Consider the following 27,633-nt stretch of genomic DNA (forward strand, 5'->3'; position numbering starts at 1 on the left):
ATTGGATAGTTAATATTCTTTATTACAGTTTAAGCAAGAAGAGTTGAAATCAATATAAATTATTTCTAAGCAAACAGCAGTGCAATAGAGAAGCATTTAGGTTAGTTATAAATATTTTTCCTTGTGTTAAAATTAGTGACTTTTAGATGGAAACTGATGATTCAAACGTTTCAAAAGTACAATTTTCTGAATACGGCTAAAATGTATTCATCTGTTTAAAACTCTACTTGTAGGAAAAGAGCTGCTTCCTTATTTGAGATATTCAGCAATTACACTGTAATATTTGAGTTCTAATTTTATACTTTTCTAAATTCAAAAGGAAAGCTTAAGAATGTTTCAATTAGATGTAGACTCACAGCACATAAAAGTTGTACAATTTCCTTATAATATTTCTTTATAAGTAGGTTCCTGTAAAGTGAACATAAAGCCAGAAGTTTCAGACATGAAGTAGGTAAACATTTCATTGTAAAGCTGATGTACTTGGGGATAATTTACATGAACAGTGAATACCTATGTGGCACCAAAGCCCCCAGCTGTGTTACCATCCATTCGCTGGTGTGAGAGCATTGTACAGGTGTGTTCACTGAAGAGTTGACATGGCTTTCTGCAGCAGCTGAACCATTATGGGATAGACTGGTGCAAACTCCTTTCCCTCTCTTGTTCTCACTGATTGAACATAAGCTTCCAGTGCACCACTGAAAAAAAAAAAAAAAAAGGTAGCTAAAGCAATTAAGTACTGTAAATTCAGGATCTGCAACAGAAATTACTGACTTCTTCCCTCCTGCAAAATTTTCCTCAGATGGTCCTACTTGTCTGCGGAAGGAAGTGAACAAGGAAGGCCTTGCAAAGCTCTATATAATTGTTGCATGATCTTTATCTCCTTTCTTGCATGTTTGAGGAGCAAACAATTTAACATTTAAATAAGCAGCAGCATGTTGCAGATGGCTTGAAATGACAGCTCTGACGCACAGACTCGGGCTCAGTGCTGCACTGGTAACCTTTAGAAAGGGAGAGAATTATCTCCAGCTGCTGCAGACGCTGAGAGCGCAACTTCAGCACGAAAGGTGGGGCACTGGTGAACACCCTGGGCCATGCCCTGAGGTGATTCCTGGCACAGCCTGGCTCTCTTACACATTGTCACAGGACGTCACACATGGAGTCATCATGTGGGAACTGCACAAATAAAACATTGCAAAGCTAAAAGGGGCGACCGTGGTGATGCTTTACAACACAGGGTCACCTTTCAGCCAACATTCTAGTACACACTATTGTTGAGTGACAGCATATTTGTAAAACAAACACTCTAAGTGCTCATCTGTTGAGATTCCAACTTATGAATTCATTAAGTAGGCCAAGCTAGTGCTGCCACACTTAAATATAGCTTTGAATTTAATTTTCTTTTCCTTTTCTGCTTCTATTTCTTCATGTAACTGATACGATCATCTTGGAGTTTCCTTCTAAAATTCGCTTATATTTGTGCTATTTACAGCAAAACTGTGACATTAAGAAAATGCACAAACAACAGACCCCATTTCAAGTGGAGACTAACAGAGCTCCCGGTATGTGGCTGTTCCTTTTCTAATACAGACTCACCACAGCGCTCCCAGCACCGCGCAGGCACCAGCCCTCAGGGCAGCAGGGTTCTGCCGCCAGTGCGGTCACTGAGCAGCGAGTGGTGCTGGGTTTTGTCTCATGCATGCCTTTCTGGGAGTGCAGGATGCACCAGCACAGCTGCTCTGCCAGGCCTGCTGGCAGCAGTAGGCAGTGAATCAGGCAAGGCTTAAGGAAAGCAAAAGTACTGAAGAGTGATATTCAGCCCATGTTTCACACACACAGGCTTCTCCTGGCATAAGGTGGTAAGAGAGGAGCAGCCAAGATCCCTTGTGTGATGCTGCAGCTCTGGGAAGCCTCAGATGAGCCCACCAAACCTGACGAACCAGAGGAGATGGTAGGAAGATGCAGGGTCAGAGTACACTTGGGTGCCTGTGAGTAAAGCTGCTGCTACATCAGCAAGGGCTTGGTCCTTCCTCAATAACTTGTGTCACAGCATGGCTGGGAATTTCCAGCAAAGTTCATTTATCAGCAAGTGGAAGATGCTCCTGAGGCCAAAAGCCTGTGCTCAGTTCTCTGGAGAGAGGAGTCTGAGCTTTGGGTTCTGAGAAGCCAATGACAGCCATGGCAGCCCAGCCCCACGAGCTGCCAGCACTTCCCAGCCCCAGCAACGCCGGCGCTGATCCGTCAGCCTCGCTGCCGGGGCGTGCCAGGAGGAGCTGGCTGTCCCCGTGTGCAGTGCCTGCTGATGGAGTTTGACAGGGAGAGAGTGAAGCGTGCATCTGTGCAACCAAAGAACCTGAGGCAGCTTCACCTCTGAGCACAGGGTGGGAATGGAACAGTACAGCACGAGGTGATTCCCACCACAGCTCCTGATGTCCCTATGCAGCATCCAGACTTCACAGTCCCTCTTTGCTGAAAACCAGGACATATTGTCTGGGGAAGAGACAAAAGAAGGATGGACTGGATTACTGGAGAGTTGAGATGCTTCAGAAAAATAAAGTTACTGAGCACAGAAACAGTTCCTCATGTTGGCCTTGGTGCACTTGAGAGCTCTTAAATTTTGGTAACAACTTCCTTGTGAGCTACTGCTGAGGGGTCCACACCAGGTACAAATACACTGTAAGGAATCACTTTGAATTTTTTGCACAGCAACAAAACACAACAGAGAAGTAATCCCTTGTTACAGGCAGAAAGACAGGGAAAGAAAATTTATTTTATCTAGCTAAAGTAAACCTGACTTTTTGCACCTAGTCAGCTCCCTGAAAACCTTTGGCCTGCTCCTTCCCAATGGTCCTGGGGAGCAGCACAGGGTCTACAGGGAAAGAGGCAACTAAAACACTGCTTGCTGCGGCCACAAAGTGCTTTGGGTGCAGCTCACTTCATTCCCAGCAAAGGCCATGAGCATCAAGAACTGCAGAGAGATTAGGCACATCCACAGGTTTATTTTAAATCCCAAGATTTAGAGAGAAAAAGTGAGACTGGGGGAATGGGACAGCAGGAAATTGTGCTTTTTAGATAAACTGGCCTCTTGTAGCAATGAGGGGCGCACATGTGATGAGCAGCAGGTGGGATATGCAGGCAGGGAAGGGTCAAGGATGACATCAAGGATGCCATCCTGATGAGTGGAGATGCTTCAGAAGAGTCAGAGATGTCTCACTCAGGTCAGCACTCAAGTGCTCTGGTCAGCAGTAATTGTTAGACATGTTAGATGTTTGTTAGCTGCTACAGAGAACTGTCCCTTGTATTAAAAAGACAGTTGAGAAACTCCTGTGAGTTTTCTTACTGTAACTGTCATTTATCTTGATAAATCTCTCCCCTTCCACTCAGCAGTATCCCTGTCTTTTCCATCCTATACACTCCTCAAAGTTTGTTGTAGGCTCAAATAATTTTTTGAAGTCATCACAAGCTGAAAATAGAAAAAACCATATTGACCTGCTTAACTTAGGAAGCTCTAACACCTCTTGGTGAACTTGTAGGTTGGCATCATTATCCAGATGGTAACACTACTATTCCTGAACTGATTTATCTTCTTGCTTTGAAAAAGCCCTTGAAAAAGATTACAGAGATAACCAGATAGATGAAAGGGAGAAGCTTTACCCTAAAAGCAGCACCCAAAACCACTCAATGTGAGCCCTTGATAATCCTTTGCCAGACTGTTACTCCCATCAGATCAAACAAGATGGAATGAGATTTAGGCTATGCTAAGTGCCATACTGCAGTATTACAGTCCTACTGTCACAGCTTCTAGCAGCTTTTATCTTCTTTCCTTGTCTCCTGCCCCAAAAGAATCTACTTATCTCACAAAACCAACTCCATCAGAGGTAGCTAAAAGGAGTTTTGCAGGTCCCTTCTGCTGCACTTGCTCTTTTACTGTGGCTTTGCTTGCATTGTTTCAAAGAGATGGAGTCAAACTTCACAAATATAAGCAACCTGAAGAGCATCACAACTCTTACCCACTCCAAAGACAATCAGTAATGTCAATACTGTAAGGTGAATTCTCAGGCATTTTTCTAGAAGAGACCATTTACAGCTTTACACTAAACAATGAAAGCAAAAGCTTTCAGAATACTCAACTGCATTCACTATTTTCCTGTGTCCCACACTTGCATCTCCAATAGAAGTATTTAAACATTCTGAAGCTGAATGTTTTAGAAAGCCATTCATAATCAGTAGCTTTACCTGAAACAGTGAAAGAACAGTGTTTCTGGTAAAGCAAACTGGCCTGGAGAGCTCCCTGCTCCCTGTGCCCACCCAGGGAAGGCTGGGAGCCTGCTCCCACACAGGCAGGTGTAGGAAAGCAGCCAAGGGGAGGATGAAAAGCTGCTGCAGCTGCTAAAGGCTGGTAGTAAAGGGGCAGCCACAGTCACCTGGAGTTCCACACCCTACCAGGTGACATGGGAATCATGGTCAAGCTCAGAAACTCCTTTGCATTGCTGCCTGTGGGAATGACACCCAGAGGCAGGCCAGCAAGTCTGTCCATTCCTGGTAAGGAAAGGTCCAGGTAGTAAAATGTCACAAATCATGAATCCAGGGAGGAAGGTTGTTTGGAGTCCAGAGAATAATGGTGAGGTTGCTCCAGAGTGAGAAGGAGGAATGGGCTGGAAGAAGTAACTAAAAGCAGCAATGGTCATAGAGTAGACAAGATTCCAGAAGTCCATTTGGGATGGGAATTTTGTTTTGCTGAAGACAGTCAACAAGTCTTCAGGGGACAGCAGCATACAGGAATATGGACAGTGCAGGAAGCTGCTTGTGGCAAAGCAAGATGATTGCTGCTGCATGCAGCAAGACTACAGGGCAGGCTGCCTGAGCTGGGCAACCTGGAACATCACAGGAGCTGCTGGGAAGCCTACCTGAATCTAATTTGGGGAGAAAAATTAATTCAGGGGCTTTGTTAACACTTGAAATGCAGAATTTTCCATGACATTTTGGTAAACTTTAGCAGTCCTAGCTCAAATAAGCTTTTGTTAACTATGCTGACAGTTGAGGACTCAACTCAGATGAGGACTCAACTCATTAAAATCTTGTCTTTAAAAATGCAGGATCACTCCTGTTGAGGACACCAGTGCTAAAGTAGTTGTGGAAAAATAAACAGCACTATGGGTGAAAGCAGTATCATGAAGTCTCCAGCACAGAGGAGATTACAGCTGTTGTCATACCTAACAATGTAATATATAGTTGTATTATTGTTTTTTAAGATGGAAGAAACCCTGTTTATGTAATATACAAAACATACTCTTGAAGGGATTAGACTAAATAATGCCCTAAATTCAGCATCTTCTAGTCTAATAAAGGACATAAAGCCTGTTCAGCAATCTGTTTCTATTTTAAAAGACAAGCTATGGTATACATTACAAATATTGTTTGTAAAAGAGAGCTATGGAAGAAGGGTTGGTGGGATGTTCTGCATATATTAATGCTTCATTAAAAATGCCATAAGAAGTAAGGAAAAAAAAAGCCCTAAGTTTAAGATGCCCTCCCACATAAGGAAAAGGATTTTAAAGCACTTATTAAATTACTTCACTTGCATGAGCAAAACCATGAGCTTTCTTGGAAATCAGGACAAGCTGATTATATAAGACCCTGATAGTTCTTCTTTAAAATGTTATTTGAACCCATGAAGATTTATATCTAGAGTTAAAAGGAAAAAAAATGTAGTATGATTAGGGTTGTGGTTCTTAAGGGATCTTAATGTGAATCCCTTACAATTACTCTAATTAATTAATCTTATATGGAATTGTGAACCCTAGCACTGCCCTCCTGGGCTCTGCCTTTGGCCAAATGGAGTCAGAGCTTCAGAATCGTGAGCTTCAGAAGAGGCAGGGATCATCTTTCTGCTCAGTACTGGACTGCACCCTGTGCACTCCTGTCCAGTCAATCAGCAGGGCAGCTGGAGGACGCTGGGGCCAGACTTTTCTTTAGTATTTTGGTAAAAGTCCGTTTGCTCTGCAAACTTTAGGGCAAAGCAGAAAATGGAAAATCTGCTGTGTAAGAGACAACTGTGTGACACCAGGTCTATTTAATCCAGTGCTATAAAAATCACTGTAAAACCAAACAGTAAAACCTCCAACAGCATCACCTGTAGGACAAGAGCAGGAGACATCTCCAGTTATTGCAGACCGCATAACGAAGAGACCAAAGGGCCCGTGCGCTGACAGGGATGCCTGAGAGCCACCCGGGGTTTCTGAGTGGCCGGCAGCGCTGCAGCCTCCCCTCCCGGCTGCGCTCCTTCCCCCGGAGCAGAGGCAGCGCTCACCCAGAGCGGCCGGCTCTGCCCAGCCAGACAGCCCAGCGCACAGATGGGGCTTTCACGGTGCTCCCCGAGCTGCCACTGGTCCCTGCCCCGGGCAGGTGAGTGGTCAGAGCAACTCCTCAGCTCAGGACAGCAGCTCCTTATGGAAATGCACCCTTCACTGGGCCTGGCTTTCAACTCTGCTTCGGCAAGGGTGAGCTTGAATAAGGGGAGTTAACACACACTCTAATGGTAAAGGTAAGAATTTGGCCCTTGAATGGATGAACTGTCCTTCAGGCTGGCTCAAATCCTGTCATGCCTAATAGGGTTTCTTTTATGGAAGAAAAGTTGAGTTTTCAAGCTTAATTTAAAAAGAAAAAAATTGCCCTGGCCACTTAAAGAAGTGCTCCTTTCAACGCAATCCCTGCTCAGGGAGGACACCTGCAGCAGGGTCATCTCACCTAACTTTAACTGTCTGCAGGGCAGCTGGCTGCCTGAGAGAGCTCCTGTGTCCCAGCCCACACTCCATTCACTGAACAGAGAAAATGGGAGCTTTCAGGACACAATGCAACTGACCTATTTTAGGTGCCTGCTTCAGGATGAGATGAATCAGCCCCAGCAGCACCTGTTTCTCTCTGCTGTCTACAAAGGCAGTCTGGCGAATATTCCTCTGGCCAGGTAAATACCACCCCTTGTGCTGAATACAAGCATAAAGAAATGCACAAAAATGCTCAGAACGGGACTAATTCATGCCATTCACACCATGTTGCAAACGAAGCCTTTAAGACCTACAGAGCGGAAGAAGCATTCCAATTAGCTTTAATATGAAGCTAGAAGGATGCTGGTAACACAAGGAAATTAATATCTAGGCAGCAGGTCCCTAGAGTAATTGCACAGTTGTTACAAAGGGAAGTTGCACAAAATTACCATTTGCAAGGCTGCAGCAAACAAAAAGATAGTATCTTGGTGTAGACCAGTGTAGGGATCTGAAGGCTCCAAACATGCAAAGTTCAACTCGCACAGCTGAACGACTACAGGTGGAAAAAGCCTGAGGAGGTTGAGTGATAGAAGAGCAAGATGCCTGCAGTTCAACTTAGGTTCATATGAGACACACAAAGAGCTGGCTCAGAAATCTTCCAATAGAGTATTAAAGAAAATATGAGTGGTTCATGGTCATACTAGTGACTGATGTCTGCTTGCCTGCCTTACATTTGATAACCAGCCATGAAAACTGAATAAAGGATTCAATGAAAGGATTGAAAGGAAAACTTAAGTATTCCAGCTTCGCTACTTGGTCTAATGGATGACACTGTCTCAGCCTAAAAGCCTCATCCCAAGGTTTGTTCCTTAATACCTCCATGGTTAGAACAATTTATCAGTGTCTGAACATGACCACCAGCACACTCATTAACTGAATCAGTCTGGATGAAATTTAATTGCAGACAAAGACAAAAATGTGTTGTAGTTTAAGGATGGCATTTTCAAACTTGGGAAAACAAATTGAAGAGAACAAAATCCCACCAGTTCTCAAATGATTTGCATTCCCTGCTTTCCTGCTTTCCCTACTATATCTGAGATTCAACAGTGCCAGTGTTGCTAGTACTATCAGGACAGAAATTACGATCAAAATATTCATAGCTGATTACATATACAGCTCTGTCAGCCCTGTACCTATCACCTATGTCCCTGTAATTCAGTGTCATGCCTTGAGATTCAAGAAAAGCTAGTTTTGTAGACAAACTAGACTAATCACAAGTATGATTTTCAAAAAAGACACATATGAAGAGACACAGTTTGTATTCTAATGTTTCAGAAATAAATCCTAGTAACATCTACTGGTGATTAACTAGCATCTCCTTAACTGGCCCAATCACTACATGGGACTGTGCGGTGCTATCAGCTTCAGGAAGTGTAAATATTTATAGCAGACTCCTCTTGGCTGCTTTAGAAGTGTGGACAGAAAACAGTTGACTTTCTGAGGCACAGTCACTGTTGGCTGGAACGTAAAAGTCAGCTTTTATCACTCCAGCAAAAGCTGGCAACATCCATGCATGCTAGTTCAAGGACAGAGCTGGCTCCCAAGCCATATGGAGCCCGGTGCACCTACGTGCGACAACCTTTCCCAGGCCACTGGTGTGGGGGACACCAAGGTCACTGAGAAGATGGCTGGAAAGTTTAGGGTTTTAGGAGCCAAATGATCATCTGAGCCTTGAATCCTGAGGACCCTCAGGTTGGTTTTGTCATGTTCATACAAATCTGCTCTCTCTAACATGCTTCAGAACTCAGCTTGATTTGAAAAACAAGACTCTTCATAACTTTTCCTAACATCTTAAGATGCAAAATAATATGTAGCTATGAAGTCGTCTACCCTAGCAAGATTTCAAAAATCTGATGTAATTATTACCTTCTAAAGATCATGGGCTGATTTCCTGAAAAATAACATTCCAGGTGTGTAACAAGGGTCTTCCAGTTTTAGATTTCTACCTACATTTATACTGGTTAAGCTTTCAGAGCTTCTCTTTCCTGATACAGATGACAGGATAGCTGCAGTCTTGACTTTCCAGCAGTAAGGAGAGAGAGGCAGTTTTGCAAAAACTCATTATTAATTTAAACCATCATTGTGCATAGTTTACTTCCTTTACAAGAGGATTATGTGCCCCTTCCAAAGGCACTGGAGAGTTTGAGTACAGGGCAGTGGAGGGGAGAGATCAGTTTATATTTCTGCCACTTTGCAACTCATCCCATGAGTGGAGAAAAGGTAATGGTATTTATGATACATCTCCTGAGGCACATTTTTTTTTACTTTTCAAGAGTCCTAGTGTGCAGACAAGTTACTGCTTCATTATCATAAATGTAGAGAAGAAAAGCACCATTTTTACCGTATGAGAGCAAGCCTGTCTTTTTCAGATGGATGATCATCGAGCCACTGGGAGTAGCGGGCAATGGACCACTCAGCCCTCTGGTACAGAGAAACACAAACACCAATTACACAAAATGCAAAAAGGGAAACAGAGACACCAATTTCAGAATCATAGATGACATAAATGAAAGCCACATGAGGTTCTCGGTACTGCAGTGATGCAGAATGAATTAAGAAATCAAAGACAATTAACAGGAATAGCCTAGTATGTTATTTGGGAGATCAAAGGTCATCTCCTATATCAGCTGTTGGCCCATTTCTGACAGGGTTTTTATGTAGATTTCCTGCAGCTTACAAGAGAAGGATCCAGGCAATTTGCAGTCTGGGGAAAGATCTGCAATTTCTACCATGAGCTGACAGAATAGTAAAGAACTGAGAGTCTATTTAATATCAGGTTATCATATCCCTACTATTAATCAATCAATCAATTAATTTAGTAAACAAATTTTTATAAAGCCTTTGCCACAATAAAAACAAAACAGAAAAATTATATAAAATATGCATTTGAATAATTTTTAACTAAAACAGCTAGAGCAAACTACAATGCTTGTTGCACCTTAGGACATCTGAAAATAAAAGACAGGTTGATCTTATTACCTGGAAGGGTGATTTTAGCTCTGGTGGTGCTCTTGTAAATAAGAACTGAAGAATAATGCTGAATGGAATAACCTCTCCCAGAGCTGGGCTACTCGCAATATGCTCACTGGTCTGGAACAGCAGTGGTCTGGAAAAATGTAACAATATGCTCATTAAATAAAGAAAAAGCTTTTCAAATGCATAAGTGCCTCTATGTGGTGGCAATATTGCGTTAGGATAGAACCATCCAGTTTTTTGCCCCTACTCTGCATCTTGGGTTTCCAACACAGGTCCAATTTGCAAAGATTTACAGCAGTTGCCTATTGTAATTAAACAACACAGGACTGTAAATTTTGCATTTCAATGAAAACATTTAAGGTAACTATAGAATTCGCTGTCATACAGAATATGTACTGAAAGCAACACAAAAAAGTACAATTTGGCCAACATTTGCATGACAAAGATTGTTAAATCATAGTTATACTCTGCATAAAATTTAAAAGAACTTCAATCTATTTCTAATTTGCAGGTGGGTGTTGCCAAAAAACCTCTCAGTTCAATCAGAACTAACACGAGGTAATAAATCAGTTTTGAAATACCGTTTAGTCATACTGCGACTGCAACTCACCTGAATGACCTCAGCTGTCTGTAAGATTTTCCCAAGTCAGAGACTCGCCGACACAGCGGTGCTACCGCTAACTCCATCTACAAAAGCAAACAGTTCCATTTGAATTAGATTCTCCCAAAACATAACACCTGGTATTTAAGTAGCCTGTCTTTAAGCAATAATCCAAACTTGCAGACTAAGTCAGTGACTTCTCTCTGGTGGCTGAATTAAGACAAGAAGCTGTCTTTTCCTTTCATACTATGTTGCCCAAGCCAAGACTTCTGCCTTATTCTTGGCAACACAATAAGCATTTCGTGACAAATGATAAAGACAGTCTGTGCATAACAACAGAAGGGGCCTTGTGAGCTTTCTGAGACTAAAGCTTTGTTTCTTGCAGCAGGTTTATTTTGTTGGTGATGTGTTTCCTAATGAAGCACTTATGTCAATACCCCAAAAATCTGAACGCAGCCTGGGAAGAAAGCAAATCTAGGCAGGTCTCCACAAACCACTGCTAAAGCAGTAGAACTGCAGACACATTTCAGCTGGGCATCCTTTCCTTTGGTGAAGGACAAGGTTAAAATGATTCTTTCCTGAACAGCGGGCCCCAACTTTTGGGGCACAAAACCTATACAGATTAGATAGAAGGCAGCTGTGATCTATTGCCAAAGAGTCATACGGAATCATGGTTAAAGAGTAAGACCATTATTTTCATACTGTTGGGTTTCTGAGTTAGAGCAGCCATCTTTAAAAACAAACAAGTTTAAAACACTTTCTGTTGTTGAAGCATGCGAGTTCTGCTTTTTTGAAGAGCCAGGCTCCACTTGGGTTTTTACATATAAATTCTGTCACAGACTCTTCATTAACAGTAGGGACACAAAAGTGAGAAAGAACTGCTTCCCTTCTGGATCCCAGACTGAACATGAACATTACACACCAAAATTTCAGTTAATGTGCACACCAATACAAACACCACCACTTAAAAAAACCCCAGGTAATTTTACTCAGACATGGATTAAGTCTTTATTTTTTGCATTCCTGAAGTGTCAGCCAAATGATGGATCAAGCTTTATTCTCTGTTTTTCAAAATCCCCAACTTGAAAGACTATTCAGATTTTGATTTACATATAATGCACAATTAAACTATTCAAAAGATGACAGCTAAAATAAGCAACAAGATCAAAACCACTATACCACGAGTTTCCCTTGTAAGTAATATTGCTGAACGAGTTTCAAAGTGTTTGTGATATGACAGTATTTACAGTAAAGTCTTTAATACTATTACATCATTCTTTCCAGCTGCAGCATTTCCTCAGACAGAGATGGCTGCTGGGCCACCAGCTTCACCAAGAGCACATAACTATGCTGGGATTCCAGCATAAACAAGGAACATGGTGCAGTGAACTATGATGCCGTAGTTCAGCTAAACCCAGAAGAATTAGTGATTAATGCAAATCAAGGCTACATACTTCAGGGTTATATACTTCCCTCCTTAAAAGCAGGTGGCAGGATAGGAGTCATCTCACCTGCTTCTCAACATCTACAGGTTCTCTTCAAAGGCAGTGGAGAGAAGCAGTCACTCTTGGGGGGGTGATGCACCTTTCCCCAAGGTGGACACCTAAAATAGGTCAGGCGAATCATGTTTGTAGGAGTAACCCCTACATGACACTCAGGCAAAGCTGGGGAAGCTACAGGGCCTAAGCCAGGCATCTTGGCTTCCCCTGCAGACCAGGAGAGGTGGGTAGCTCTGGAAAGCAATGGGGAGCTTTCCCATGGGCAGTGCACAGCCACTGCCCGAGCCCAGGGACCTCTGTGTACCTGCCCACATCAGCACTTCCAGGCCATCTGAAATCTGCATTGTATGCAGATTTCACTCACGGGAGAAGAAAGTGAATAAAATGTCCCTGTGGCTCAGAAGCCACCAGATGCTGTGCTGAATCTGCTGGTACAAGGAAGTGAGGGCATGCTCCCAGGGAAGGCAGGCTCTGCAGGGAACTGCTGGAGGGAACTGCTCCAACTCCAAGCTGCAGTGAAGCTTTCAGCAAGCTCAGCATGTTGTTCCCCCAGGTCCCCCAGGAGCACAGGTGGGAGCCAAGAGGCTGGTGTGCCACACAGGATCAGGAGCAAGCAGCCAAAATAAGGAGCTCACCAAGTATGCTTTGCTGCATCATGATATAAGAACCCTACAGGTCCTGAAAAACAAATGGGAGCAAGACTCTGATTTCTCCAGAGCTTTGTTTCAGGCGTCAGTATTGGCTGGGGGCAGCTGGAAGCAGCTGATATCCTGCAGGAGCTGGTGTCCTAGCTCTGGTGGGAGCTGTGAGCTTGTAGCTGTGAGGGACTGGGGAGAAGATAATTCCTGTAGGTTCTTTAGAGACTTTGATAACAGGCAACAAACTGCCAGTCTGACTTGCGGAAACAGAGATGCGTAGATCAAACGGTACTCATGAGGGGGAAGAAATAACAGCATAGCAAAATATAATTTTGCTTAATAAGTTTCAAAAGATTGTTTTGCTCCCGGAACATCATATGAAGTAATGAGACGTTAAGTGAAACTTTCTACAGCTTAACCAATTCCTTATTAAAACAAATTTTAATGAATTCTCTTGAATATACTTTGTAGTTTCCATAAATTAATTTTTTTTGTCTTAAGTACTAAAGAAGAAAAATTAATTTGGAAAATTCTATTACTTCATCTTCAACCTTTATTCACTGTAGGAAATTATTAGTATTGCTAGAACTAGATCGATTTAATGGTGGCAGCAGATGGTAGATTCGTGAAGTAATAGCTGCCAAAGAAAAATATTGTTTTTAAGCTTTGCAGCATACTATACTATCTCACATTGACTCATGAAGAGTGGGAATGAGTGAAAACTAATGTGGTAAAAATGTACATAAACCACAGAAACTCTTTTTTTTTAAACTATTATACTAGTCTTTGTGTTATAACCCAATAAAAAGTATAATTCTCATAATAACTAAGATAGTTTTCTTTCCTTGAATTTGAGGTGTTTATCTGAGCCCAGTGACACGGTGGGATGCTATGGCATCCTTCTGCTGTCACAATCATTTCTGAGGCCACTGAGAGGGGTTTAGTGTCTCTGCTGAGCACTGTGCCAGCCCAGGAGCAAGTGCTGGGGAGGAACCATTCGGCTGGAACAGCTGCTGTTTTCAAGGTGCTGGAATTGGGCAGAGAATTGAGCGTGCATCACTTCTGGCTGTGTTACCTGTCATCACCTGAAACGGCATCAACTGTTGATTCACACAGCAAGTTCTACTGTAGCAGCCTCTGCTGTGATACACAGCTAGAGTTTCAAAGCCTGTCAGTGAGCTCTTGCATCAGGGGATGGTTTTGGCTGTTGGCAGCCAGTATTTGTATTATGTGTGCAAGGCCTTTCACTCTGCCATGTCCTGTGGACTTTTATATAAAAGGGTAAGTAGTATTTTCTGTTTCTTTTCCAGATTTCCCTTCTAAACGGTAAATTTGAAAATTCAAACCTCCAGATCAAATTCAGTGATAAATCAGGTGTTCAAGCAGTAATTTGCAACCACAGAGGCTTGATGTGATATTATCATTAACACAGAATCAAAGGGGAGCACTAGGAGATGAATGTGCTTGCCAAAAAGCAAGCAGCAGATACAACAGAAGAAGGCCTAATGACTTGTTTCTTTTAGTTTTGTTCAAAACCCATTGTTTTTCCATGATTTATTAATGTCAGTTTGCTATGCTGGACATAGTGGCAGGCGCCTGCCCAACATAGGATTCTTTTCAATGGTTAATGCTATCTAAGCCCAAAAAGGCAATATTATCTTTTCTCCTCATATGACTCTGCCATAGCCCATGGCTAAGTGGCCAATTATTGAACTATTCACTGGCTGGCCATATTGAAAAAAATACATCACATGCCTGGCTTCTCTAATTGGATTACGTTCAGCAACCCAAGGGTGAAGTTAATACATAGTCTAGATACAGATAATGCATATATATTGAAGAGTGCTTTAAAAAAACACATAGTGAAGTTATTTTTTAGTGTCTACTGTGGTATTTTCAAGATCTCTCATTACTTAAACGGCTGTTTTTTCAGCTGGAAAACCTTAACTTTAAATTTTTAGCAATTACATTTCCTCCTGGCCAAGATGAATCCCAAGTTTTTAAATGTTACCTCAAAATGCTTTTTTCTAGCCATTCACCAGGACAGAATGCTTTAACAAGCAAGGGAGCAGAAGAGCTGAACTATTATATGAAAGAAGCTGGCCTTGAAGGGATGTTCAATTTGATTTCTCCTAAGTGCAGCAATTCCAAAACGGTTGATGTTTAAGTAAATCCTTCAGCTGTAACACCTCTAAAATAACACACATCAGCAAATAATTCCCTCTTTCCAGGAAGATAATTAGCACTAAACATTAACTGTATTTTAGCTTTAGTAGTTTCTGTCTTTATTACTACAATGTGATTACAGCATCCTGCTGCTCTCATTTCTCTGTAAGAAACTAGAATGCAAATTTTAAAGGAAAAATTATAAAAACCACTTTTACACTTGTATCATCATGTTTGTTCAAATGAGCAAATCAGTCTACATTTTTAAAAATCCCGATGCCTAATATTCTTCCTTTTTTAAAATGCCACATATTGAATCAGGAAACCAGATTCTGACCATAGTCTAGCCAGGAGATAGAAACAGCTCTTCTACACTAGAATTTAGCATTGTAAACGTCTACCATGAAAACATTTTTCTAGAAAAATTCAATAAAACCCAAATATTTTGCAGTATTTTTTTGAGAAAGACTTGAAGAATTAGTGGCAGCATTAACTGTCCCCAATCAAAATGGTCTGAACAATGCCAAAAATTTCAACCATGAATCATGCCTAGGTAAGAAATACAGAAAAGCATATAGAGAAGAGTATCAACTCTAACAGAACCAATAAAAATTGTTCATTCTTTGCTGCATTTTCCAGCACTTCCATCGGGTTTTAGGAAGGCCTGAACTACAAGCCACAATCCCAAAGTATGCCTAAGTGCTGTAACAACTCTGAACACCAAGCAAGTTAAAAGGTCCTCTGGAGAAGAACTTGCACTCCCCAGAAACAGAAGTGCTGAAAACCATCAGGGCTTGCTGGCTTGCTTGCCTCTAGGAGAACATTTTTTTTCAGTCTGACAAGTACTGAATTAAAAAGTGAAATTTGGTATTAAATATGTGAATATTGAATCATAGGCACCTTGAAAATACAAAACTAAATAAAACAAGTTGATTTGGGTGTATACAGGAGTGAGCTGAAAAGTAATCTTGTGCAATTGCTTGCATAAAAACTGAGAGCATGAAAAGAGCTGAACTCAGCCTGGAAATGTTTCAAATGAGACTCCCAAAGAACTGTGGCACGGCACTCGATAACAACCTTGCAGTGCTGTGCACATTTCCTAGGGCTTGCAATGTTCCTGTGCTCCTGTAAGCACTGATTTACATGAAATCACATTAATGATATTCAGGCATATTTCAAGCCTATCACAGCTCCGTTTACAGCTGCCACAGTAGCACACACCTAGTCTCACTGCTGAGAAACCTGTAATGCATAGGAGAGGCAAATGCCATACTGACACTGCAAACAGGGTAAGACACAGAATTCAACAGAGCTACAGCAGTAATTCCTAATGTATGAGTAGCTGAGCCTCACTCCAGAAAATTGGCTGTTATGCACCTCATCAAACCCAGCTCTGAATGAAGAGAACTTGAAATGCATTTTCTCCCTTCTGTGTGGACACCTGTTGTTTTGAGGCAACTTATCAGTAAAACACGTTTTCAGTGCAAAAATTTTCAAATCAGACTCTCAGCCAAAGCTATTCTTGCTGAGTATAAGGCAGCTGTAACTCTGTGAGTGCCCTGAAAGAATGTGAAGAAGCATGAGATACCCAAAATCTGATGCAATCAAAGGTTACTTGATTCATTGCAGGTGTGTTTATAATAAGAACTCAAATTAATCAAAGCTTCTGGACAGATTTCTGCCCAGGTCTTTTGCTTGCAAGCAACCCCAAAATACCAGAAGGGGTTTTAGATCTTAAAAGTCAGTTTTGAGCAGGAACATGTAACCCTTTTTCACGTAGAGAAAATCCAAAATTACTTTACAAGACAGAACACAAGTAAAAACAGTTTATAAACAAACCTACTCCTACACACAATATCTTTCCAGGCAGGTTGTTTCCTTTGGGTTTGGCTTTAGTCCAACAATGCAGTGCCTTTCTGGGACTGAAAAAAAACCCTGCACACAGCACTTGTGGCCATTTGGAAAAATTTATCCTTCTCATCAAGCCAGCAGCCCAGCTAAATACCTGCTCCCTGCCCTCCTCAGCCAAAAGCAGCAGCAACCTCTCCTAGTCCTCATTAAAGCTGCATTTACACCAGGACTCCTGGCTGGGTCAGAGCAACAGCCACCTTCCTGCCAGGCTCCCAGGAGCTGGCATCGTGGGCATGCGCAAAAAATCCACCAGGTCTTTGGGAGGAGCACACACATCCCAGAAAACATGGATATATGGCAGCATCCACTTACAAAATGTTTCAGTCCTTTTCCTTCTATCCTGAGCAAGAGGATAGAGTGTCTAGGCCATTCTGGACACTACAGCCCCAGGGCAGCCTGGGACACCCAGAGGAGCTCTGCGCAGAGATGCTCAAAGGCACAGAGTGAGTGCTGAGTTGGCTCCTGCAGCTGGTTGGACACAGATTTCTTGTCTTAAGCTCATTTTTAAACAAGCCAAGAATACTGTACAATGTGAAGAAAAGAAAAACACAAGCCCCCAAATGCAGCAACAGTTGAAGGCAGGAGACAAGAATGAATTCAAACCCTTTTTCTTTTGATACTGTGGTACAAAAGAAATCAGAATATTTATCTCTACTCCACTGAGGAGTCATACTCAGCACAGTGGGGAAGACCACGTAAATTCCTCTACACTCTACAAAAAAATATCTTCATTTTTCACTTTAAAAGGTAGTCCATATCAGAATGGGAAAAATTACTGTTTAAAAATTATAAACAAGTTATATTTTTAGGTTATAACAGGTGCTTAGATCACATACTTTTACTATACAATCAGGTTAAAACATTTTCCAAATTTATATGACTTACTTTAGTTAAAATTAGCATAAATTACAAAAATTATCCCTATTCCTTCCACAGGAAGAGTCAAGTGTCCTTTTTTTGCTTCCAATTTTATGCCATTGTCTTCAAAATAGAGAAGGGAATGGAACCTTCTCGCTGAGAGCAATTGAAAACTTCCCCTTCATTTCTGTGGTTAAGGGCTGATTTGCTATTTTTGAGTAATGAATAAAATAATTTTACTCAGGAGTATGTAACTCAGAGGCAAATGATACAAAGCAGCCACAAGAAGGAGTGGAGGAGGCAGCAATTCCTCCCTCCCTGCCTTCCTCTCCTACCTCAGTTACCTACCAGCCAAAATCAGCACTCAGTATGCAGACAGCTGGTGCTAATTCCCTTTTCCACTAGGATAATAATAAATGGCAGTCTCAGGTTGATCCGTGGCTACCCGATCCTTTGGCACGTTAACCATCCAGTGGTACTGCAGACAAATTAAATTTTAATATAGTAGGTAACACAGACAGGTGGTGGATATGAATCTGGCAATTTCTTTTGTGGTTTAGTCCTGCATAGGAGTTAGGTAAAGCTGAGATGCAGGTCAGTCAATTGGGTCATGAAGAGAATCTCACAAGACAACTGCCCTTCTGTTTTCCATAGGGCAGCTCTTGCCTGGATATTGATATTTCTTTAGCTTGTCTCCTTCACTGCAAAGCAGCTGAGCTAGCCATAAACCACTGTGGGCACCGTGATATAGAGTGACTAAGGAAGTGACACACCATATTCCATTAGAAGAGAGAAAGAATGAAGTGAATGAATGGTGGCAAATGACGGACGTGCCACAGAGGTCAGCCAAGTGGGACAACATGCCAAGATGCAGCCGAATTTAAATGCAACAGTCACCTGGACAGGAAGATGTCAGACCTCCCTGAATGTGCCTTACAGTGATGAGGGATCTTCAACTACTTAGTGGATGCATTTCTCAGGATCCAGTATCTTATCAGAGAGGATGTTTAGACCTGGAATGCGCCAATCTCTACAACTGCCTGTTTACACTTCAATGGGGACAAAAGCGTTGATACTTTTTAGTGAAATCAATGAAATGACACTAAAAAGCAGAAATCAGCACTTGAGGGTACCTGTGCAAAATCTGCTGCTAGGCGCATCTTCCCACCTTCACCGAGGGGCCGTATTAGACTGGCATTGCGAATGAAAAGCTCAATTGCTCTTTGAGCCATGGCTTCAGTGTTATCAAAGACAAAGTCAAAACACTCAAAATGTCTGAAGTAGTCGCTCATGACTCTTGCTATAAAACCCTGAAGCTCTTTCATGTAGAGAGAACAAGGGACATCTGGTTTTCCTGAGTTGGACAATGATCTGAAAAAAACAAGAGAAGAAAAATAAATAGGGGCAGCTAAATTCATCTTTAAAACACAACCAAAACCTATTGGATTCTTTTAAACTTTTTTCCTACCCCATCAAGCCATGACATGAATTGTAGAGTCTCATTTCTACTCAGAATATGGAGCATGTAACTCTCTCTGAAACTATAGTCAGAAGATATCTCTTTATCAGCCATGCCCATGAAGAATTAAAAGATGAAACAAGAAATAACAAAGATAAAGGGCAATATCCCACTCCTACCCAACTTGCAGAGCCTCCTTCAATTTGGAGCCTACACCTGAAATCCAGATCTCAAATTTGAATGTCCCAGTTGTTGATTTGAAAGTCTAACAGTGGATAATAAAATATAAACATATGTCACAGAGTTACTAATTTAGTCTGTCAATCCCAAACCTATTCTCTGTATAGAATAAGTCTCTGAGATTCCTCCAAACCCAGGATTACAAAGTCAGCATCACAGAAGCAGCACAGTAGCCCCTGGACACAAACCCATCCTCTTTCTCTTTCTTTGACTGACAGTCAGGTCAAAGAACTCTTCCAAACTTAGAAGAACACACAGGCTATCTAACAAAACTTAGCCTTTGGCTGGAAACTGTTTGCCCACTTAGAGAGATATTGTGCTACTGCTGCCAATTGAGGGTAAGGGTAAAATGTTGTTTAAAAAATTCAAAAGGAAAATTCAAAACGTCTCTGAAAATACAGTATTTTCAGTTAATTTTCAAGACAGAAAACAGGACAATTGATGATGATACAAGCAATGTCAGAACAGACATGACAACCAAAATAAAATTTAGGAAGGAAGTCTCAATTATACATCAGACTCAAGATCTTGGCATGTAAAGAATTCTGGAAAATTTAATGAAAACGCACTGGGAAAATAGCATAATATACTGAACCAGAGATTTAAATTTTTAAAAAAGTTAATTTTAACTATTACCTCACAGGCTATACGCTTTGAGGAACAGGAATACTGACATTTCTGAAGACTGTCCAAAAAAACCACATTTTCAAAGCAAAAGGGCTTTTTTAAGCACAAAAATGGCCTCTTGTCAGCTTTCTTTTTCTATTTGAAATGATTTTTACTCAACAGCTATGAATACAAAAAGGGGGAGGGAGAGAAGACAGATGCTACCTGATTAATTTGTTTCCACAGATAGGTGTAATTCTGCTTCCTGTGTTCATTAACCATAAAGCATCACCTTCCCCTCAACAAACAAGCACTTTTGGTTCAAGGACATTGTGGCAATAACAATCTATTACACACATGCAGGACATCTTACTAGAGCAATGGTAAATTTAAAAGATATTTCTAGTTACCCAGAAAAATCTTCCTGGTGCATAGTGATGATAATAGCTTCCACTGAATCTCCTACGGAGTTCAGTAGCGGCTGAACAGCACTACCCATTAGATCATGGACTGCCTAAAATAGAATAAGAAAAAGGCAGAATTAAGAAAACAAAACCTAGAAGCACTTGCATTTTGACACCTCAAAAATACCTTAGGAAACAGTCCGTTTTATCAGTGCTTTTTATTATTTTGCATTAGAAAATGTTAAATAGGAGAACCAAACCTAAAGATAACATTTCTCTTTAACTGATTTTACCAGTAAAGTATAGAAATAAGGCTGCTTGCTGCTTCTGTGTAAAGCCTTCCTTCAAAAAGGTGCACAGCAATTTGGCATTCTTGGTTTGTACACGTACATGTTTTTGTGCACACTTGGCTCAGGTGTTCATTCCCCAGACACAAGCTGCCCTTCACTCCCCTGCACACAACCCCTCCCAGGTCAGTGCCCAGCAGGACAGACTTGGAGAGCTGTCAGCCACAGAGGCTGCACCGCCACCCACATCCCCCTCCAGGAAAGTACCAGGTCACATAAAAATTATAATTTGATGTCTGTTGTGGGAGGAAGGGAGTGATGAAGGATCCAGCTATTGCTGTGTGAATGCTGCAGAGAAAGACATTTATTTTCACAGTCAGATGACATCTATGTCCTGACCGTTATGAGAATATTCTGAACACAAGCATGACTCAAGCAGTGATCTGGCACTGGTAACACATATGTAGCTGCAGACACAATAAATTAGAAATGTCAGAATATTTGTATACCTGTTACTAAATATAATGATGTAAAATAATATGTGGGAAATAAGTGCCCATTTTAAGTGTAACAAACAAAGCCAAGCTCAGCCCTATCCCTGAAGCATATGGACATTCAATTACCTTTAAGGCAGTTGTGACTGTTTGCTCAGCAGCTGCTGGAAATGAGCTCTGACTGGTAATAACCTAAAAAATGTAAAGTAATTGTTAATAGTCAGCATTCAACAAATTCTTAGAATTCATAATAATCACCATCATTTAAAAACACACTGAGTTATCCTTAGCAATGAGTGTTTACAGATAACTATCAAGTGTGCTTTATACAGACAGAATTTTCAGTGCATCATCAATCCTTTGCTCTCAGATTTTCTATGGACTCTGCTTCTGCTTTGGCAAAGAAATGACTCAATGAAGTTAAGCTGAAATTTAGCTGAAAGGCTAACAGAATCAGAATAAAAATAACTGGTGTATTCTCCTACTGCTAAGTATAGAATTCATGGAGAACTATACAAGCAGCTCTGTGGCAAATATTTGAAGGAATGGTTGCTCTTTCTCAGTATTATGACTATTATAGCACTACATGTTAAATAGTTGTTTATGTACAGCTAAAACAATATTAAAATTGAGAGTTAAGGAATTATCTGAAGGACTATTCTACCAATTTCCTTACAGTCTTGAACATGCTACACAATAGTGTTTTTAAGCCAGATAAGTACTGAACTCAAAGACTGAATCATATCAGATCTCCCTCCAACACTAAGACACATGAGGTTCATTACTAAGTACATCAGAAAAAGCAGACTTAAAAGTTGATCTACCATCTGTTTGCAGAATCCAAGGAAATTTTATAGGCTTTTTAGCATTTTTTTAAATTCTCTGAACATATCCAGAGTCAGGAGTACTCATGATCTTTTTTCTAATCGGGCTAGGATTTAAACACGATTAACCGCAACTACCAATGTATCTGTTTGGTTTAGTTTACACAGACTGTGTAACAACTGGCATCACTAAATCAGTAAACTGGAATTATTCATAACTGTGCTTAGTCCTGAAAAATTTCCAGGCCAGACTTTAGTCACAGTAATAATGTATGGAGATATTTGTGAGATATTGCTTTTCTTGATTTCACCCTTTCCGTCCTCTTTTCAGTTTAGACACAATTGTGGGAAAGCATCGAAGGTCTCCTGAAAAATGTAAGCTTGGGCTGAAGCAGATGCAGTAAGGGGGCTATCAGGCTGATTAGTACAAAGACAAGAAAAAACAAAGAGTTCAATCATTTATGCTCACAAAGTAACGGCTGTTAGATGTGATTACTCTCTAGAAACATATTTTTATTCTTCTAATATTGACAATTTGTCATATAGTGGTGCTTACAAGGGCCAGCCCAGCCTCAAAGAGCTGTACAAATGCACAGCAAGGTGCAGCTCTTAACACAAAATTGGGCTGTATTTGCCAAGAGTTCTCATCTGCTGAACAGAGCATATGCACAGGATAGAGCAAGAAGGTAACATTATGGCAAGAAGAGAAATGCCAAAAGAAGCCTACCTTCAGAACTGCCTGGTGCAGTTTGTACAGTGAATTAACCACAGCCACGTTCCTCCTCTGGCCCTCTGTCAGTGGCCCAATCACCTGGCTGGCATCTCCTTGAGTAGACAGCTGCAGTGATCACAGAAATTGTTGGTACCAACTCTTTAAACAGTGTGTCTCCCCAAAGTTAACTCTGACCACAGCAAAAAGCCACAGGCACTCACTACCCAATGTTCTTCCATTTAACTCTTGATTCATAGAATTTCCATCTTCAGATTAAACAGCCTGAACAACAGCAACAGGAACCTTGTGAGACTGTCTCAGCTCCCAAACCACAGCACTGAGACCCAGATCTCCTGGAGATACCTAGTCCCAGCAAAACTTCAACTTTGTAATCTAATAGTCAGATGAAATCACCTACATGACGAAGCCCAAAAACTCCCAGCAGCTTTTCTCTATGAGCAGCATACATTTTTCTGAATGCCCTCAGTCTGTCCTTCTGACAACTATTCAAGCCTCTCCTTCAAAGCTCTGCTTTTTCAAATAGGCGGCTTAGAGCTTTGTATATATTAGAGGCTTGTAAGTCAACAGTAACATAGAACTACAAGGACCAAAACTGCTAGACCTGTCATTAAGGAGTTTTATCTATAAATCTTTCAGCAAAAATAAAATAAATATTTCTTCATATTTAAACTGCACAAAGAATGCATTTTTTATTATTATGACAAAAATCAAAGTTCCAGAATGATACATAAATAGCCATTAACTATGGAACAGTCTCATAAGGACACCATAGCAGATGTTTATAATTTAAAATATAATAAAGTGCAATTGGTAAACAAACAAATTTTTTTTTGCGCACTCAAAGCTGCAGAAATACAAAGAACTGACAAATGATGATGTGAATTCTAGAAGTACATCTAAACATTAGAGCAAGAATACCTATTAATAGAAGGCTTCACTGAGATATAATTACCCAACTAGTTATCTATGTTTCAGGATACAGAATTATACTCCAGGAAATCCCTGAAGATATCTAGCTCCAAAAGTCTCTCAGTAAAAATATATTCAACTCACTGAGCAAAAGGTAAAGAGGCTTTCATGGAACATGTCTAGACATAGCTGTAGGTCCTACAGAAAGCTCCTAAACTAAAACTCGGCATACAGTTATAATTGTTTAGGAATAAAAGAAACAAACATAATATGAAAATTTTTAACTTATAAGAAACAGTGAATCTTTACTATTGAAAGACTATTCCCATATTTCCCATAGCTTCCACACAGCATAAGCACAGTTATCTAGTATTTTCCAGCACTGCTAATGATGAAGCTTTAGACAGCCTTTTGCAAGTACCCAGGACCTTTGATTTATTCACAGCACTATGGTGACAATATCTGTTCATTTCTCTTTCTTCAAATTTAGGGATTATTTCAGGATAAATAGATTTCCGAGGCCTTTGTAGAGGAAAGATATTTTCCAATGTACCTTCAATTATTTGGTATCAAAATGTATCCTTAAACTGGTTGACAAATATATTGTTGTGTCAGCATTTTTCTGCCTCCCTGATAGAACAGCCATGTGAGCAACAACATCCCTGTTTCCTTCTAGATACTTCTATTTAACAGACCTGACTGGTTTTTAGAATTCTGCTCTCACATTTACAGCTTCACAGATTAATAACAAAACAGCTGTAGAAAGAGAGATCCTGTCCACCCTGCTGACCACCCTCCCAGGCACAAATAACCTTCTTCTCTACGCTTTTTTAAGTACTGTACAGACTAATTTATATTTTTGCAGATTTACAAGTATTAAACATAAAAGATACTATTAAAGCAGTAAAATTTTTTCATCCCAGTCACTTAAATTTCAGTTCCTCAGAGTTGTAAAGGATTCATAAGTTCTTAGACAATGGACTCTATCTCTCCTGCTGGTGAAAAAGCTTAACTGGTAAGTAAAACCATTAATGAGTACAAACAACCCTTCTGCAATAACAAGAAATTCTTCTAGTCAGCAACAGTGCACAACAGCTTCACAGGCAAGATCTGAAAATACTTTAAAAACAACTAATCCTTGTAAAACTGTTTACCATATTAGATTTCCTTTAACTAATTCACTTGAACTTTGACAGTCAAATGTGCTGATCCCCTGTACATCCTAAAAGCAATGGTCTAAAGCAAAGAGGCCTGAAAAACTTGACTCTTGTAACTAGCAATTGGAACTGGGCAGCGCAGGGCTCTCAAGGACCATTTCTCCAGAAGGTGTGCCATGAGCACACCTGGAACCTACATGGGCAGGTGTGTCCTACCATTTACAGAAGTCTCTCTTGCTGTCACCACAATGGTTTCTCTGACTTTGCCTCAAGGCAAGAAAGTTCTGCACTCTGTCCGCTTTGGTTCATGTACCTACACTGTGTCACTGGCAAAAGAGTCTGGATTTCAGACAGTTTATCATTACTCCAGTATTCTAATGCCTCAGACTGAATTCTTGACACCCCTTATAGACATTATAAAATCATGCATCCAGTTAGGAAAAATGTCATTATTGTGTCTCCCTGGCTCCCAGAAAACAAGCCTTATGGCCCTTTTACTATAGACAAAAACAACGCCTCCGTTTCTTTTCCAACATACCAGGTTTTATCAACAATTCACATTTATCACTCTCCTTTATACAGAAAGTACTTTGAAAGTTCTATGTAGACACAGATTATGCATTTAAACCCAGTGGTAGTGCAACTTTTCCTCTGTTATCTGGCCACTGGGGACTGCATTGTGTAAATAGGTTAAGTCAAATAAGTGTGAAGCCTGTGCACGTCTGCTCAGGCTGCCTGAAAGATACAGTCCACAGGCCTTCTTTTTGATGAGGGCAATGGAGAAAAAATCATATGCTTTTTAAATCAGTCAGATATATCCTGAAATGCAGAAGGCCAGGAAGGGTGAATTATGCTCAGCAGAAACAGGGGGGATAGAAGGGGTGACTTCATCCCAAATCAGAATCTATTTTGGGAAACAAGTGAAAGACCAAGTGCAGCTGAAGGCCAGATCCCATCTCCAGGGAGCTGTCAGTCACCCTGGGAGTTAGTCTGGTTTAAGCCTGCTGGCTGAAAACAAAGGAAAATAAACGATGTTGAAGCCAGACCTGAATGAGCAGCAGCAACAAGGACTGTGACTGCTCCACATTTCTGCATCTGCCTTAAGTACAGCAATCGATTTCTTACACTCTTCACTTCAGCTGGTTAAATTGTTTCTGCTTTACCTCAAGCCTGTCTACTATTTACAGTAATTTCATGGGCAGTAGCACAGGCATCCATTCCCCAGCAAGCATCAATTCTACAAGGGGTGACACGTCAGTGTGAGCTCCCTTTGCCAACAGGAGCTAGGAGCACACTGCCAACATGGGATGCTTGTGAGGAAGAGTGAGGCAGAGGTGTCCTACCAGGAAATATTAGCCAGGACTGTTGTGTCATGCATCCAGGCACTGGGACAAAGGCCGTGTCTTGTGGTGCCCTAAAAATGTGAATGTGAGCTTCTGTCCCACACAGCATTTAAAAACAGCAAGGGCAGCTGTTAAACTGAAATGAGAAAGAAACACTGGAAGACAGCACCTTTCTGACATATATATGAGTTTTCTCTAAAGTAGGAGGTTGAAATGTGCAGGTTCAATCCAGCAGCTGATTAGCTGGAGGAAGCTGCATAGAAGAATTTTGGAGGCTTTTAAATCTAATTCTACTGAATCTGAGACCTAAGCAGTAGGCTGATATCAGGTAGCCTACCAAAAAGGACATCTGTAGAAGGCAATACACAAAAAATGTGTCACACAGATGATCAAGCTGACTTTCAGGTCGCCTGACTTACTTCAGCCTGATATGGTCAAGAAGCTGTAAGCTGTGACTGGCACTGTGCTCTCACTGAATTCAGAAATTCTTCTGAAAAAATAGCTTCTTTTAGTTTGTATCCCTCAGTACACCTACATGGTTACACTGCTTCACCTCCAGAGAGAGCAAGTGCCTCATCTTGGGTCTGTCTGCCCAGTGCAGAAAATTTCAGGAATGATTTACCTGACCCCATGCAGGAAACCAAGAAGCAGAGAAGTAAGAACTTCCTTGAGTAATTCACCTAGGTTGTTTTAAAACCCCTGCTTTGGGAAGATGGTACATGCACCCCTGTATGCCCCTACTTCCCTTCACGAGCTATAAAAGGAATTTAAAGCAGTGGCACAGATCCCTAGTAGTCTTGTCAGATACATTCTCACCCTATAAATGTATTTGCACCCCTTTGCATAGACCTACTTTGGAAATATGTCTTGGAAATAACCAGATTAATTGTTCTGGATTTGACACTTCTCTGTGTTTGATGCCTTAGAACAGACATGAAATTTGATAGCATGGATTTGCTCTCACATGTTGAGACATGTGCAATGATAAGATTGCTTTAGGATTAAATTCTTGTTTTCACCATGAAGCAATGAATGTAGAATTTAGATTAGGCCATGAATCAAATCATCAGTTCTCCCTTGGGTAATAAATGAAATGCTAACTGAGTTTGTATTTTCTTGTAGGAAAGCTCAGACTATTGATACATCTTTTTCTGTAATTTTTTTTAGTGCTTCAAAGTGAGTAGCACTCCCCTCTTTCAACAGGTGGCAGCTCAGAAGAGACACTGATTTGTGAGCTCGTTTGTTACTATTCCCTTCACAGACTACATATCTTGTGAAAAACTTCAGTTTCACACTTAGCAACTAAGATGTCCTGTGCATCCTTACTGACAGTTTTGGAAAGCTCCATTTATTTGATTTCTCTGAAACAATCTCAGCAAACCCATTTTCTTTAGAGCAGGAAACATCATCATAATTTAGGAGTATGGAGAAGATCCTAAAATAAGACAAAAGTAGGGCTTCTCAACAAATCATGCAATCTAACTCCAGGATCACGAGACTAAAGAGTGTTTTGATAGCACAAGCTGAACTCCAGTTGTCAAGCTGACATTTTCAACAATAAATGCATTCCTAATAGATGCAGCTGATGTTGCCATACCTCTGGCAGAAGGCAATCAATCCATCTGGTACTTGGCCTCCTGCCTGATCATAACAACTTATTATAAAGCACAGAATCCATTTAGAGAGTTTCTGAGTCAATAGGGCTTG

The 27,633-nt window shown here is 40.9% G+C and overlaps 1 protein-coding gene across 4 annotated transcripts in view; it reads right to left on the bottom strand.

Annotated features, from left to right (window-relative positions):
* Position 1: 1 nt before the first annotated feature.
* Positions 2-27,633, bottom strand: part of COG5 (component of oligomeric golgi complex 5) — a 172,096-nt gene continuing 144,464 nt past the window's right edge. For all 4 annotated transcript variants that reach the window (XM_068189682.1, XM_068189686.1, XM_068189685.1 and 1 more), the window contains 8 exons: positions 22,512-22,622; positions 21,090-21,152; positions 20,186-20,289; positions 18,604-18,841; positions 10,408-10,484; positions 9,801-9,927; positions 9,163-9,242; positions 2-695 (listed from right to left, as the gene is read on the bottom strand). In XM_068189682.1, the coding sequence (XP_068045783.1) occupies positions 581-695; positions 9,163-9,242; positions 9,801-9,927; positions 10,408-10,484; positions 18,604-18,841; positions 20,186-20,289; positions 21,090-21,152; positions 22,512-22,622 (915 nt within the window). In that variant the 3' untranslated portion in view covers positions 2-580. The remainder of the gene's footprint in view (positions 696-9,162; positions 9,243-9,800; positions 9,928-10,407; positions 10,485-18,603; positions 18,842-20,185; positions 20,290-21,089; positions 21,153-22,511; positions 22,623-27,633) is intronic.

Source organism: Anomalospiza imberbis, chromosome 5 (assembly GCF_031753505.1).
Source record: "Anomalospiza imberbis isolate Cuckoo-Finch-1a 21T00152 chromosome 5, ASM3175350v1, whole genome shotgun sequence".
NCBI classification, from domain to species: domain Eukaryota; kingdom Metazoa; phylum Chordata; class Aves; order Passeriformes; family Viduidae; genus Anomalospiza; species Anomalospiza imberbis.